General features: G+C 43.8%; 1 protein-coding gene across 1 annotated transcript; it reads right to left on the bottom strand.

The window, feature by feature from the left end:
• Positions 1–454: 454 nt before the first annotated feature.
• On the bottom strand, positions 455–1,009 carry LOC132047454 (uncharacterized). Its single transcript, XM_059438495.1, has one exon. It carries the CDS (start codon positions 1,007–1,009, stop codon positions 455–457), a length of 555 nt encoding a protein of 184 aa, XP_059294478.1.
• Between the last annotated feature and the right edge of the window lie 14,133 nt (positions 1,010–15,142).

Here is a 15,142-nt window from a genome sequence, read left to right as displayed (position 1 = left end):
ACCCCCAACCAAAGAGAGATTTGAATATACACCCTCACCCGTGCTAGTCCCTGCAACCTCTACTATGGCATCAGAGAATTTTGGGAGAGCAAGCCCTCCCGAACCTGCTTGGTGGGGCATAGCCTTCAAAGCCTATTCCTCCCTATTCAGACTGGCCCCACGGCCCGTCACCTACAAGGATGTATTCGAAAAGATGATCGCCGCGGGAGTGTCTTGCACTACTAGGGGCCAGGTTGCCACCTCCCGAGTTAGTGTATGCCTACAAAAGGTGCCCATTTTGTCGCAATCAGGCGAATCATACCTTGAATGAGTGCCTGGGATTAAGGAAGAGAATTTGCAGCTTGATCAATGATAAGATCATCGGGACTTTGTGGGGACCACACACCCTACTAGTTCATGACCTTATTATCCCCGGAGAAGGGATCCCTTTATATTCCTCTTGGTGGGGGAAGATTCACTTGAGCACGAGTTGTCCAATCTGGAAAAGTAAAGTTCTAACCCGCTTGTTTAAGGCTCTAGACATCCTTTGTCTGTACAACTGTCCGTGGCATACCGCCGCTATTCTCTTTTCCTCTATCATGGCCAACTGTTCATAACGATTCTTAACCCATTCTGCATCTTTTAGCTCTGCCTCTTGGATGATCCTGAGTGAAGGGATTTCCACTTCTGCGGGTATGACCGCTTCTTTACCGTAAATGAGGAGGTATGGGTTTTCCCTGGTGGAAGTTTTGGTTGTTGTTTTGTACCATAACAGAGCATAAGGCAGCTGATAGTGCCAATTCTTGTAGTTGTCGACCATCTTCCTCAAAATCCTTTTGATGTTCTTGTTGGCAGCCTCGACGGCTCCATTCATCTGTGGCCGATAGGCGGTAGAGTTCCTGTGAGTGATTTTGAATTGTTCACTGATGTCTTTTATCAAATGGTCGTTCATATTGGCACCATTGTACGTGATGATAGATTCCGGCACACCGAAACGACATATCAGATTGTTGTTGACGAAGTCATCCATGACTTTCTTGGTTACTGATTTGTGGGAAGTTGCTTTTACCTATGTGGTGAAGTAGTCTATGACGACTAAGATGAAGTGATCTGCGTTGGAGACCGAAGGCTCAACGAGTGCTATGACATCCATTCCCCACGCCACGAAAGGCCAAGGGGAGCTCATTGTATGTAATTCTATAGGTGAAACCTTGCTTAGATCCCGTGTATCTGACACTGATGGCACTTTTGCACGAATTTACAGGAGTCATGTTCCATGGTCATCCAGTAATATCCTATCCTCAGGATTTTCTTAGCGAGGACAAATCCATTCATGTGGGGTCCGCATGTCCTCGCGTGCACTTCTTTAAGTAATTTTGTGGCCTCTTCGGCATCCGCGCATCTAAGCAACCCGATTTCAGGGGTCCTTTTGTATAGTACTTCCTTGTTCAAGAAGAAACCATTGGCCAATCTCCTGATGGTTTTCTTTTGATTTGCCGAACTCTCTGGGGGATACTCTCCTTTTTCCAGGTAGGCCTTGATGTCGACGTACCATGGTTGGCCATCTGGCTCAGCCTCTACATAGGCGCGCGAAGCTTGCTTTCTTCTCGGTGTGATCTCCAATGGATCAATGTGGGCGCTCTCAGGATGTTGGATCATAGACGCTATCATGGCCAATGCGTCTGCGAACTCATTTTGGGCCCTTGGAGTATGCCTGAAGTCAATACTCTTGAATCTTCCGCACAATCTTTGTGCCAGATTCACATATGGGAGTATTTTATCATTTTTGGTTGCCCAATTTCCTTTCACTTGATTGATGAGCAAATCGGAGTCCCCGATTACCAATAATTCATGTATGTTCTTGTCCAGTGCCATCCTGAGGCCTAGGATACATGCTTCGTATTCCGCCATATTGTTGGTCCATCTAAAGTTGATCTTTACGGCCATCGGATAGTGTTGACCTGTTTTCGATATCAACACTGCTCCGATGCCTGATCCTTAGTAATTGACCGCTCCATCGAAGAACAGTCTCCAGCCTGAATATGGTTCTGCCATCTCTTCTTCCATGGCCATCACCTTCTCGCCCAGGAAGAAAGTCTGTAATGGTTCCAGTTCTTCATCCACAGGACTTTCTGCCAGCAGGTCCGCTAGGGCTTGTCCTTTGATTGCCTTTTGCACCACGTACACGATGTTGAATTCGCTCAGTAGCATTTTATATTTAGCCAATTTTCCTATGGGCATTGGTTGTGGGAAAATGTATCTTAGCAGATCCATTCGGGAGATGAGGTGAGTGGTAAACACTAATAGGTAGTGCCTCAATTTTTAGGCAATTCGGGTTAAAGCACAACATTCAGGTTAAAGCATAACAGGTCTTCTCTACGAGCGTATATTGCGCTTCGCAAAAGGTAAACTTCTTACTCAAATAGTAGATGGCATGTTCCTTTTTGCCCTCTTCATCATGCTGGGCAAACATGCACCCGAAAGCTTTCTCTGATACCGACAGATATAGTAACAGAGGACTCCCTGGCATAGGTGGCACCAAGACGGGAGGATTGGAAAGGTATCTCTTGATCCTGTCGAATGCGTCTTAGCATTCTTCTATCCAATTTGTAGGAGCTTCTTTCTTAAGCAGCTTGAGGATTGGCTCTATAATCACAGTTGTCTGGGCTATGAATCGTCCGATGTAGTTCAACCTTCCCAAGAAGCTCATGACTTCTTTCTTGGTTTTGGGAGGTGGTAGCTCTTGAATTGCCTTAATCTTGGTAGGGTCTAGTTCAATGCCCTACGGTCGACTATGAATCCCGACAATTTACCCGTGGCACTCCAAATGCTTTGCGGGTTCAACTTTAGATTGAACTTGCGAAGTCTGTCGAAGAACTTACGCAAATGCACAGTATGCTCTGAACTTTCCCTTGATTTTATGATGACATCGTCCACATAGACCTCAATCTCTCGATGCATCATATCATGGAATAGGGTAGTCATAGCTCTCATGTACGTGGCGCCGGTGTTTTTGAGGCCGAACGGCATTACCCTGTAGTGGTAGACTCCCCAAGGGGTGATGAAGGCCACTTTTTTCAGCATCTTCTTCGCTCATGAGTATCTGGTGGTACCAACGACACAATCCATGAATGACTGCAGCTCATGCTTGGCGCAGTTGTCTATCAGGATGTGGATGTTTGGAAGTGGGAAGTTGTCTTTTGGACTGGCCCGATTGAGATCTCGGTAGTCCACACAGATTTGAATCTTCCCATCCTTTTTAGGTACTGGCACTATGTTGGCCACCCAAGTGGGGTAGGATGTCACTTCCACTATTCCGGACTCGATTTGTTTCTCCACTTCATCCTTTATCCTGATACTCAGGTCAGGCTTAAATGTCCGGGTCTTTTGCTTAACTGGCGCGAAGCCTTCCTTAATAGGCAATATGTGAGCTACGATTTCAGTGCTCAAACCCGGCATATCTGCGTATGACCAGGCGAAGACATCCACATATTCCTTTAATAGAGCTACGAGCTCTTTTTTTTTTTTTTTTTTTTTTTTGTGAGCTCCCAAATGGCGCACCGATTCGCGTCTCCTTGACATCCTCTTCATCACCGAGGTTGATTACTCATCCATATTTTGTTTGCGCGGCTCTTCCAAAATTGTTGATTCATCGTACTCACTCCGGCTCGGTTTCATCCATATTTGGTTTTTTTTTTCTTCAATTCTTCCAGCTCTTCTACCAGTCCTTCTGGCATCATTGTTGATTCATCGTACTTCTCATATTCTTGTTGTCTATTTTCCTCGCTCATTTCACAACACGTCATGACATTTTCGATTGTTTTATTATGGTTACTACTGAAAAGGCGAGGCAGAGTAAAGTTAGGTTTATTATTACCTATTATGCGTATTTAGTTAGAAAAACCTTCATTATTATTATTATTATTATTTGATAAAGATAGCAGTTTTTATGTAAATCGAGGCTTTTCATTAATTCAAAAGCAATTGGCTACAACTGTGGTCCTGGTTCGGAACAACGTCGGACCATTTCCATTTTTAAACATTACGAAGTAATTTAGAAAAAAGGTGATCATTCGGGCCTCAGCCGATGTCACTACTTTTAGCAAAAGGTTTTAAGGAAAATCCATCTCTCTACCGAGGAACCAAGAGGGGGGTGGACGTCCAATTGTTCAGGCACTCTCCTGGCCTTAGACTGTATACGCTGGGTGTCTCCTAGCTTTCTTCAATGACTGCGTAGCATCCCTCTTCTTGGAATAGCAACTTGAGACTCCCATCCATTTTTTCTTCGTTCAGCGTCGACATCTTTCTGGGGAATGACTGGTACAGACCCGAAATTGGACGAGGCAAGTTCCTTGTTTTGGGCTCTCTCTTTATTGCCCTTGTGAGCTCGTCTTCGCTAGGAGTATACCCTAGACCGAAGTGGTAATTTTCTTTTGGGATTGGGACAGGCTCTGTTATCCCTCCGAGGTCTCTTCCTAGACCTTTTCCTGTTTCGAAATCATTCTTCAGCATGGTGGAGGCAATCATTCTGTAAACTAAAGGGCATGGGCTTACCAACCTCTTCCTCCACATGAGTGGCCCCAACGTATTCCACTACATGAAAGTTTGGCAAGTGAGGGCTCCCTTCGATCATAGGAACGATGTTGTAAGGATACTTCTGAATATCCTTCTCAGCTGCCACAACAATTTCCCATCCTTGCCATTCAAATTTTATGGCTTGATGCAGAGTTGACGGGATTGCACCGGCGGAGTGTATCCAGGGTCTTCCCAAGAGCATATTGTAGTTGGCAGTGATTGCCATGACCTGGAATTCTGTGAAGGATGCAGGTCCAACCTGGATCTGTAGGTCTATCTCTCCAAGGGAATCACTTAGAGATCCATCAAACCCTCTGACGTTCGTTCCACTTTGGCGAATCTTGCCTACGTCGCAGCTGAGTTGGGTCAATGTGGTGACATGGCAAATATTAAGGCCCGATCCATTATCCCCTAACACCCTCCCTATCGCTTTACCGCGGCATTCGACGGTGATGTTAAGGGCTCTGTTGTGAGTGGTTCCTTTTATCGGCAATCCCCTTTGGAGAAGCAGATCTTGTGTTCTCTAATGATATGGGCTACTAGTCCAGCCAGGTCCTTACTGCTTGTACCGGCTGGTACGTGTGCTTCGTCCAATACTCTCATGAGAGCTTGCCTGTGTGATGGGGAGCTGGCTAGTAATGACAACACTGATATTTGTGCAGGTGTTTTCTTCAAATGTTCAACAATGGAGTAATCTTTTGGCTGCATGCGCCGCCAGAAATCCTCAGCTTCTCCTTCAGTTATTGCCCTCTTTTGGGTGTTTTCCTTTCTTGCAGCATTCTGAGCTAACTCCTCAGAAGTGCAACATCTCTCTTAACGGGTCATGCCTTGGGCCATGGCTTCTTGTGCAGTGATTGATTTTACGGGAGCGATTTGTTGCGCCACCTGAGCCACCACGGGTGCTGGAGTCAAGGCTTTGAATCTTGATGTCATTGTCGTGGCTCCCGATGCTGGGACCAGAACCTTGAAATTTGGACGCTCCTGGAGTGTGAGGGAGGCCACTGTGTGCTCCAGGGATTCGACCGCTTTGGGGATTAATGCTCTGCAAGCTTCCCAATCCTCATTCTTTTCAATCATGTGGACTCCGTTGTTTCCATGGTTGGGCAACGGGTTTGTGTTCACATTGGGAGCTGCGGTTTCCAAGACGATTTCTCTCTTGTCAATCAGATCTTGGATTTTGTGCTTGAGGTTTATACAGTCTTCTGTGTTGTGCCCATTTCCTCCTGAATGATAGGCACAGGTCTGATCGGCCCGATAAAATCTATTTCCCGGCTGTGCTGGTTTTGGTGGGACCTTCTGAATCAAGCTTGCGGCTAATAACCTTTCGAAGAGTCGAGCCCTCTCGAGGAGAGCGGTGAATACCCTTACTGGCCTCTTCTCTAAAACAGGATGTGAAGCATTGTATGTTGGGGGTGGCGGTTGATTTTGATAGTTTTGGGGTGGTTGATATACTTGTGGTGGGTTATTTGGGTGATAATTTTGTTGGGGTGGTGCTTGGTAAGTGGGAGCGGACACACGGACACTAGGCGGAGCCGTGTAAGCTGGTACAGTGGTGGTAAAGTTGGTTGTGCGTAGTACACAGGTGTTGGATAATTTATGAGGGGTGTAGCTATGTGGGTGGATTGTGGTTCTTTTGGGCTTGGGTTTGGAATGTGGGATATGCTTGCCACGTCCTCTTTCTTCTTGCGGAAGATTCCTGCAGCAGCTTGTCCAGATGCTTTGTTGAAGACGCTAACTATTTTCCCGGATTTGAGACCATCTTCTATAGCCTCTCCCATTTTGACCAATTCAGCAAACGGTCTTCCGGCCATGGACAACATTCTGTCGTAGAAATCAGGTTCTTGGGACCTGATGAACATAGAGACTAGCTCTCCTTCACACATTGGAGGTTGCACACGGGCCGCCTCGGCCCTCCACCTGCTAGCAAATTCCCTGTAGTTTTTCGTTGATTTTTGCTTGACCTTTTCAAGATAATAGCGGTCTGGTACTGTTTCGATGTTAAAGCGAAACCTTTCCATGAAGGATTCTACCATGTCCTCCCAGGTGTGCCATTGACGCATATCTTGAGTTGCGAACCATTCAACAGCTTCTCCGGTCGAGCTACGATAGAATAGTCATGATTAGAGGTTCATTTTTCTTTACTCTGACCAATTGGTCACACTAGGATCGGAGGTGTGCCTTGGGATTCCCTGCTCCATTGAACATCTCAAATTTTGGGATTTTGAACCCTTCCGGTAGGTCCAGATCCGGATGCATGCACAGATCATCATATCTTAGGCCTGTAGCCTTTCTTGCAGACCTGTTGGACTTCTCCAGTAATTCCTCCATCTTTTTCTCCATATCTCTTTCCCGCTTATCCTGTTCGGCTCTCCAGGCCCTTTCCATTTCTTCATAATGGTCTAGTTCCTTATGCCCTGGAGAGCATTCACTGAGAATGTTGGGAGTGAAGAACGAGACCTGGTGGGTGGTATGGTTGAGCGGGGCAGTGGCGGTTTGCCCAGTTGGTGGAGCTGGAGCACGTAACTGGCCTGCCGGATTAATGAGAACAGGATGAGGAACCTGGTAAGAAGGAACTGAGTGGGTGGTCCCTGGGACTTGGGTGTATTTTGTTGGGGGAGGAGTGCGGTAAGAAGTTCCAATATGATTTGGGTTGGTGGAGCTTAGTGGAGGTGGGATGGTTCCTGGCGGGTATATAGGGAAGTGATCGGGCATTGGCGAGCTCAGGGAAGGGAATGGAGGAGGAGGCCTTCTTTCCTCTATCGAGGCATCCTTGCCCATATTCGTTGCCTCATTCCGGGCTACCTTTTCTTGTAGAGCCGTAACGGCAGTCAGTAATGTCGCAATCACATCTTCCAGAGATGATACCTCTTGCGGATCTTGGGCATCTCCGTCACGGAGAGCGAGCTCAGTTCCGTTCTCGGGAGTACCAGTCATCTTCTCTTTGCCTTTGTCTGCGAGGGATGCTAACGCGGCTTTGGATCTTGTAAAGTATGCCAGCTTTCAGTACTACGCTAATCGGCCTCGTTCTATAAGACAAGAATAACTCAACGGTAGACAATGTTAGTTACTTGACATAAAGTATAAAAGCAAGATATCACATATTGATATTTAAAGCGCACATAGCACATAAAGTCATATATTAAGCTTGAACACTTTTGATCCTCTGTCCTAAAGGCTCGGATGTTTATGGGCTTTTGATGTTTGGGTGGATCTTGGTCCAATGGGCTTTATGGCTGACTTACTCTGGCAAACCCTCCCTTGTTACAGAAGTTAAACAAATGGGGGAGGGGGGGAGGGGGGGGGGGGGAAATTGTAATTTATATTATGTAGGGGCCGAGTCTTACGTAGACTGCCTACGTATCCCACCAAGGGAAATCAGGCCCTATCGTAGTTCGTTTTACAAAAGAAGGATATATATATATATATATATATATATGTCCACAATATCCTTTAAACTAAACCTAGCTAAAGACATCCCCAGACCAGGCCCGGCTAGGGCTTCCCGCGTATCCCTCCATAGGGACGTCAGGTCGGCGCGGTTCCTTACAATATTTATGGGGAGGGGGTAACCTTTTATGTGCAAAAATGGGGACACCTATTATCTACCCAAAAATACAGTCTCGCGAGTCGCTGTCCTTACGAACTCGCTCTCTCTCATTCTCCTTCCTTCTCAGTACTGTGGTGGTAAGATGACCAAAATCTCTCCTGTACTGATCTTGTGTTCAAGCTCGAGCTTGAATGCGTGGCACTCTTCTATGTCATGCCCCATGGCTCCTGTATGATACAGGCAAAATTTGTTCCTGTTGGGCCCTAATGGTGCGGGCTCGTGGGCAGGTTCCACGGGTCTAATCTTTCTCAGACTAGCTAGGGTTGAGAATATGCGGGCATATGATTCCTCGAAGATCATGAAATCATACCGCCAGATGTGCGTGCCAGCAGTGAATCCATCCCCATGGATAATAGGGTCATGAATTAGTAGGGTTTGTGGCCCCCACAAACTCCCAATGATCCTATCATCAATCAGACTACAAATTCTTCTTCTCAACCCTAAGCACTCGTTTAGGGTATGACCAGCCTGGTTGTGGTGGAACGGACACCTTTTGTATGCATACACCAACTCGGGCGGTGGCAACCTAGCCCTAGTGGTGCAAGGCACTCCTGTGGCAACCATCCTCTCATATACCTCCTTACAGGTGACGGGCCGTGGAGCCACTCTGAATGGGGAGGAATGGGCTTTGAAGGCTATTCCCCACCAAGCAGGTTCAGAAGGGCCTACCCTTTCTAAATTCTTTGATGCCATGGTGGAGGTGGCAGGTACTAACATGGGTGATGGTGCATAGAAGTCAGATCCCTCATTGGTCGGGGCATAATAATCAGACTCCTCATTGGCATCATTTTCCTCTTCACCAAACTCAGGAAACATTCCAAATGGTTCTTCTTCTCCCTCAGCTTCTATGTCAATAGGCTCCAATTCCTCTTCCTCCATATTCTGGGGACCCTCCTCTTGCGGTTCCCCTCCCGCAAAGGGTTCAGAGGCTTCCTGTTAGGGCTCCGATTCCTCCTGGGGGTCTGAATCTGTCACCCAATGAGCTGATGCAGCTCCTAGGCTTTCCTCCCTTTCTCCCGAAGTCCCTTCTCTAGGAGTCATGGGCCTCCTCTCTAGAGGTATATAGTTCAGCACTAACTCCCTTACTTCTTTTGGGACATTCCCATAGTACTGTTCTTGGGGTATGCCCTCGGGTGGGTTCCCAACCATCTCCAGCAGTCGGTCCACTTCTTCAATTTTCCTCCTTATCTCTTGGAGGTGCTTCTCCATTTGTAGTACTTTGTCTCTCAACATTTCTGCTGTCTCTCCCAGAGTCCGCGTCTCTTGTTCTCCTTGGTTTGCCATGGCAAGTCAACCTTTTAATGGAGATAAATTTGGGTAAGTTTTAAGCTTTTGGTTTTTCTTTTGGTATGTAGTTTTAGTTCATCGGATCAAATATATTCAAGCCTTAATACATGATAACACACATAGCAAGTAGGCATGTGAAGCACGTAGCAAGCATTCATATAATTTTGACAGATATTTATACTACTCGCGTTCCTAAAACCTTTTTGAGTTAAGGCTCTCCTAAACGATTGAAGCATGCAAGTGCCATTTGTGAAGATGAACCATTGCCCCAAAAAATCATCATTAGTTAATAATAAAAATATCTTCCCCGAAGGGATTACAAAGATGATGAAGCCGACAAGGGGCTCAATATAAAGCAGTAAATCAGCGAGGTTCTCCTCCAGCGTCTGATGTCGAGGCCTAACTTGTCTTTGCCTTTTTCACCCTCCGAAGGGTGGTCTAAATCCGAAGCCGTGCTTGGTACATTTCCATCCTGACTATTACCGGATCTGTTTCTTCTAGAATCTGGGCTAAGTGCTCATCCGTGCTTTCCAGACATTCCTTCAGACGCTCCTCTTCTTGAGCATCGTGAGGAGGTGCGGGCCTTAGGATAGAAGTCCGAGCCAAGTGTCCCTCAAGCCATTCATGATACCCTGGGTCACACCCTGCTTCGAACTTGTCTGGAGCTAAAGTGTCTGGACCCCAACTCACGCGACCATTCCATTCTCTAAGGATCACCCCGGCGTTCTTGATCTTTTGCCCCGTGTGCTCAATGATGAATTGCTCAGGATTTCCCACCTGAGGTATCACTTGTCTCCTACCGAATTGCCTTAAAACCCGAGATGGATAATAAGGGCGGATTCCTCGAACCCCGGCTAATGGCACAAAAGGACAATTTTTACCCCGAACCACCACATTTTCTGATATGAAGTCAGGAAACATCCACTGGATTCTACCTTCAGTCAATTCTTCAAAGAAGCCGGCCCATGCCCCTTTGGACATGTAACCAAGATTCGGACAATAGTTTGTAAGATGGTCTACCCTGTTGTGGTTGCTCAGATATTGGACTTCCTTAGCCATGTTGATGTGTTTGATAATCCACCATTGTAACAACATGCTACATCCTTGGAAGTATCGAAAACCATTTCGGCATTTGTCCAAAGCCCGAAAAATGTCTGCTAGGATGATGGGTGCTAAATCAAAGTACCTCATTTCTTGGTCCTTGGATATACCATAGAAAATAGCATGGGCTAAGTAGATCACTCGGGTGTCTATGGCCATCGAGTTGCCCTGTGGAAACACCATAATGCCCAGCAAGGCTATGGCGAACGCCAAGGGTCTAACAGCTTCCCACTTTTCCCTACTCATGAACTCCCTCTGGTACAGAGTATATCCCGTGGCATCTCCGAATCTCCGATACAAATCTCTAAAGGCTACAATGGGCCCTCGTGCCCAAGGTGCTTCAGTTAGTGCGAGGAACTTCATGATTTGACCGACTGTGGGCCTTTGTGGAAATAACAAGTGGTGATCTAGTTTGTGTCGTCTCCTTAGACAGGTTCCATTAGTGTCTATGGCATCTCTAATTTCTTCTAAGGTTGGAGTCATCTCAATTTCACCGAAGCGGAATAACATTTTCTTATCGTCCCAATGTCCGGTTAATACCTCTATTAGTTCCGGACGACCTTTCATCGTCATGATAGCCGGTAAATGACCTAAAGTGCAGCTAATTGTCTTCTTGTGAGCATCCCCTAACCATGCCCACCAAACCCTCAACAAATCCGGAGCCTCGATGATTATGTCAAAATGGATGCGGCCTTCCATCTACAAAATAAAACACCGTTAGGATTCCCCCATCCCCACAGGGTCAATGGTTCATCACATAGGCACTAAACATGCTTCCACATAGCATATAAATGAGATGCGGTGTTCTTCGGGTCATAGACCGTCCGAGCACAAGGTGGTCTTCCTTAATGAGCTTTAGGTAGGTCTGAGATACCCAAAGCTCGTCTAGGTATGAATGCTCTAGTTCAGTAGGGATTTGGCTTAGCTCTATCCTAGTTTTACTAGAGTGGAGTTTTCACAAAAGACCGGGAACCCGAGCGGACAACTGGGGTTGAACCGTCAGGGCTGTTGGACGACCACACACCAAACCTGCCTCATAACGGTTCCAAAAGAAGTATTTTGAATTTTTAGTGAAGGTACGACCACGTAATCGACGAAGTCACCTTTGGAACAAAATGTAAAATAAATGCCAGGAGTGGCGGAGTTATGATATGCATACAATGACAGTTGATAATTGCGGGAAAGTAAACACATAAACAGTTAAAGCAAATATACCCACATTATATTGGAACCCTTATGGTTAGAACCTTTAAGTCCCAGCAAAGTCGCCATCTGTTAGGTTTCGCATTTTCTCGGGCCGGGTTAGCACTCGAAAAAAGCTACTTCGAAATCGTTGGTGCTCTTTCGGACTTTGTTTTAAAAGAGTCGCCACCTAATTTTTAGGAAATTAGGAAAACCAGTTTTGAAGGGTTTATTCATACACCGTGAAAAAACCTTCTTAATCCAAAGTTCTAGGTAAGGGTTCTGGTGATCCCCTAGGGAAGGTGTTAGGCACCCTAGTATTAAGGATCCGTACTATACGGTTGACCTTCGAATTCCAATGTGTGAGTATTTGCATGAACTGTTTACTTAGTGTTTATTTCCCGCAAAAGACTGTCGTGTTGCATATCATTGTTTGAAAAAAAAAATTGAATATATCCCCTTTATATATAGGGTATTTAAGTTCGGATTTATGATATCTGGGTATAATTAATTCCTTTTATATATAAGGATAGTAGTTTTCTAAAAGAATGGAAAGTTTATTTTTTGGTTATTAGTTTGAATCCTATTCATGCTTTACTCACACATAGACCGGGTCAATCCGCTTAATACGTTTTTAGAATATCTTTACCTGAATTTTGGTAAATTAGGCGTAAATTTGGACTATTTTGATCCCTTTAAGAAAGAACTCTTTACATTATTTGCACAGTTAGTTTTAAAAAAATGAATTGTTTATGGCCTAAAAGAAACTCTTATTTGTTTTCCTTTAACAAAATATACTTGCTATACGCATAAAAAGTCCGGATTTTAGTTTTAAAGATAAATTTGGCTTTTTGCAATCCATTTCGTTTTAAGACACTTTACTGAAATTCCTCCAAGCATTAGCCCCCCAAAACTTTGATCATGGGCTTGTTTTAAAGATAAAAATGGGTTTTTAACCAAAAAATGTTTTTTTAACTCATTTAAAGAAACAATCCGCGTGGACCTTGGCCCAAATATTCCCTGTTTGGCCAATTATGTTATGGGCCTTAATCTCTTTTATTAGCCTCTGATTATATATATATAAAAAAAGCTTTAAACGAAGTTTACTAACCCATGTGGTGACTTTATACAAATCGATATTTGAAAAAAAAAACAAATTAGGATGTGTTTCAACCTCAACTATTCCTAAAAAATACTCAGTTAAAAAAACTACTCGGGTGGGCTTTTGACCCCAAAATGTTGTATTTTCCTTTTGTTGTAACTCATGACCAGAGAAGAAAACGTATTTTTTGACAGTTCTTGAAAAATGAAAGGAAATGTTTTGTCCAGTCGTCCTAATTTTATACTGCTTGATTATACTATCTTATCTAACATAACCTTCTTGGTTCCTCATTTGTTATTAAGAAAAAAGAGTAGTTTCTTTCTCCATTTTTTACCTCAAAAATCATTACGCGTTCTCAAAGTTTTGAAAAACGGTTTTTAGGTGCTAAAGTCAATCTAAACGGCATATACACCGTTTGCCTAAGATTCCTAATTCGTAACAAAGGTTCCAATAATATTTGTGGGTTTACAAATAATAAACACAATACAAACAAGCCAAAGATAGCAAAAATATGATGGAATAAAACAAAATGGGGTGTACCAAACCTCAACCATTTTCACCCATGGTTGGGCCTTCATATCATTTTTACCCATGATTGGGCCTTCAATATATTAGCTTCCCTTTCTTCCTTTTGGACTCGAAGACATTTGAAAGAAATTTTCCCTATTGGGCTTTTAGCCGAATAAGGTGGTGGACTTCAGCCCAAGTAGCCATGCAGTAGAGAGGGAGAAAACAAAAGACCTCGGTTAGTTTATATTTACTGTTCCTATCATACATATGATATATGCACATAATATATATAGTGGACTACTGTTTTATAAATCCCATTCTATACATGAATATACAACATATATAAGCAACATATCATATTTATTCGCGAGATCATGTGAGGCATATGTGTGTTCCATGTCCTCAAACTCAATATCCCAAACTAGGTGGTGGAAGGCCAAGTCATCACCCCCCCTTTAATCCTGATGCCGCACAAGTTCCAAGAGGTTTCATGAACCTCCGGCATGGCTGGTCACCAGGGAAGGGTTCAAACTAGACCCCTCTTTACCTAAACTGCCTCTCAACCCACAAACATGGAAGACACAGATTCACATACACCCACACATGGTTCAGAATAAATAGGATATGCCTAATATATATATATATATATATATGTGTGTGTGTGTGTGTGTGTGTGTGTGTGTGTGTGTGTGTAGAATAACTATCAGTCAACAAGAATAGATGAGACAAGTGGAGAACACATAACTTGAACATGAAAATGAAGGTAATCTATATAGGCACAGTATAGCCTAGACTAAACTTAAACCAAACAATCACAACAGATCAGTCACATAGAAATAATGCAGTTCTGAACAACATAGAATCAGGCAGATGTGATAAAGTATAGGGACACACAAGGAAAAGGGAAAACCATTCTCTAAGCATAATGTCATCACAATAGGTTTAGTATACATAAAGTATATCTATAACTATCCAAGCATAACTCTTAAATGGTTCTAGACATTTTATGGACAATTCAAGTGAATACTCTTGTTATCTTCAGGACATTATATTCCAAGTCTAAATGATTCCTCTTGTGAAGACAAAAATAAACAGGAGGATCCAAATTATAACCTTAACAGATATAGCATAGCAAAGCCAAGCAGACACAAATCAGGGTCCCTTATTGGTGTGATATCATGTTACTTTTCACAGAATCCAATTCAAGACATAAGCAATAATGGAAACCAGGATAGGATCATCTACAGAACCAATTGCCAAGAGCCCTTTAAGCTATCATGTTCCCATATGGGATATACAAATCTTGGACACAATAGTTACACCTTAATACATGACTTGAGCAAGTAGGAAGGTCAAAGTCTCAAAATGCACAGAGATCTCACATTTTTTTATTCTAGGTGCCCTAACCTTTACTCTTGATTCCATCTCATTTGCAGGAAAATTTCAATTAACTTTTAAGGATGCACTTAATTTTAGCTATGACCTTATTCTTAATCTTCATCTTTTCTTCAAAATTAAATAAGTATCACATATCTTTGACTAAATTTACATGTTGCACAGGAGGAGAACAAACTCAGTCAAACATAACTAGAATAGGTCCAACTTCATCTTTTGCTGGGCTTTTAGATTAATGGACTCACAACTCAGTTCAAAGAAGGAAATGGAAAGGAAGCCTGACTTATTGTTCAAAGGGTCATAGTGAAAAAGGGTCAAATATACCCCCATCAGCCTACATTACTATCTTGACTGAACACAAAACCATTGACCTTCTTACTTTTAAAAAAGGCACTTATTAGGAC

This window comes from Lycium ferocissimum, chromosome 2, assembly GCF_029784015.1.
Source record: "Lycium ferocissimum isolate CSIRO_LF1 chromosome 2, AGI_CSIRO_Lferr_CH_V1, whole genome shotgun sequence".
NCBI classification, from domain to species: Eukaryota; Viridiplantae; Streptophyta; class Magnoliopsida; order Solanales; family Solanaceae; genus Lycium; species Lycium ferocissimum.
Note: the sequence above shows the minus strand (reverse complement) of the source record. Positions and strands in the feature narration are given on the sequence as shown.

What these genes read in the sequence shown, in the direction of transcription:
- LOC132047454 (XM_059438495.1), bottom strand. Translation starts at nt 1,009, where the DNA reads ATGGATGACTTCGTCAACAACAATCTGATATGTCGTTTCGGTGTGCCG.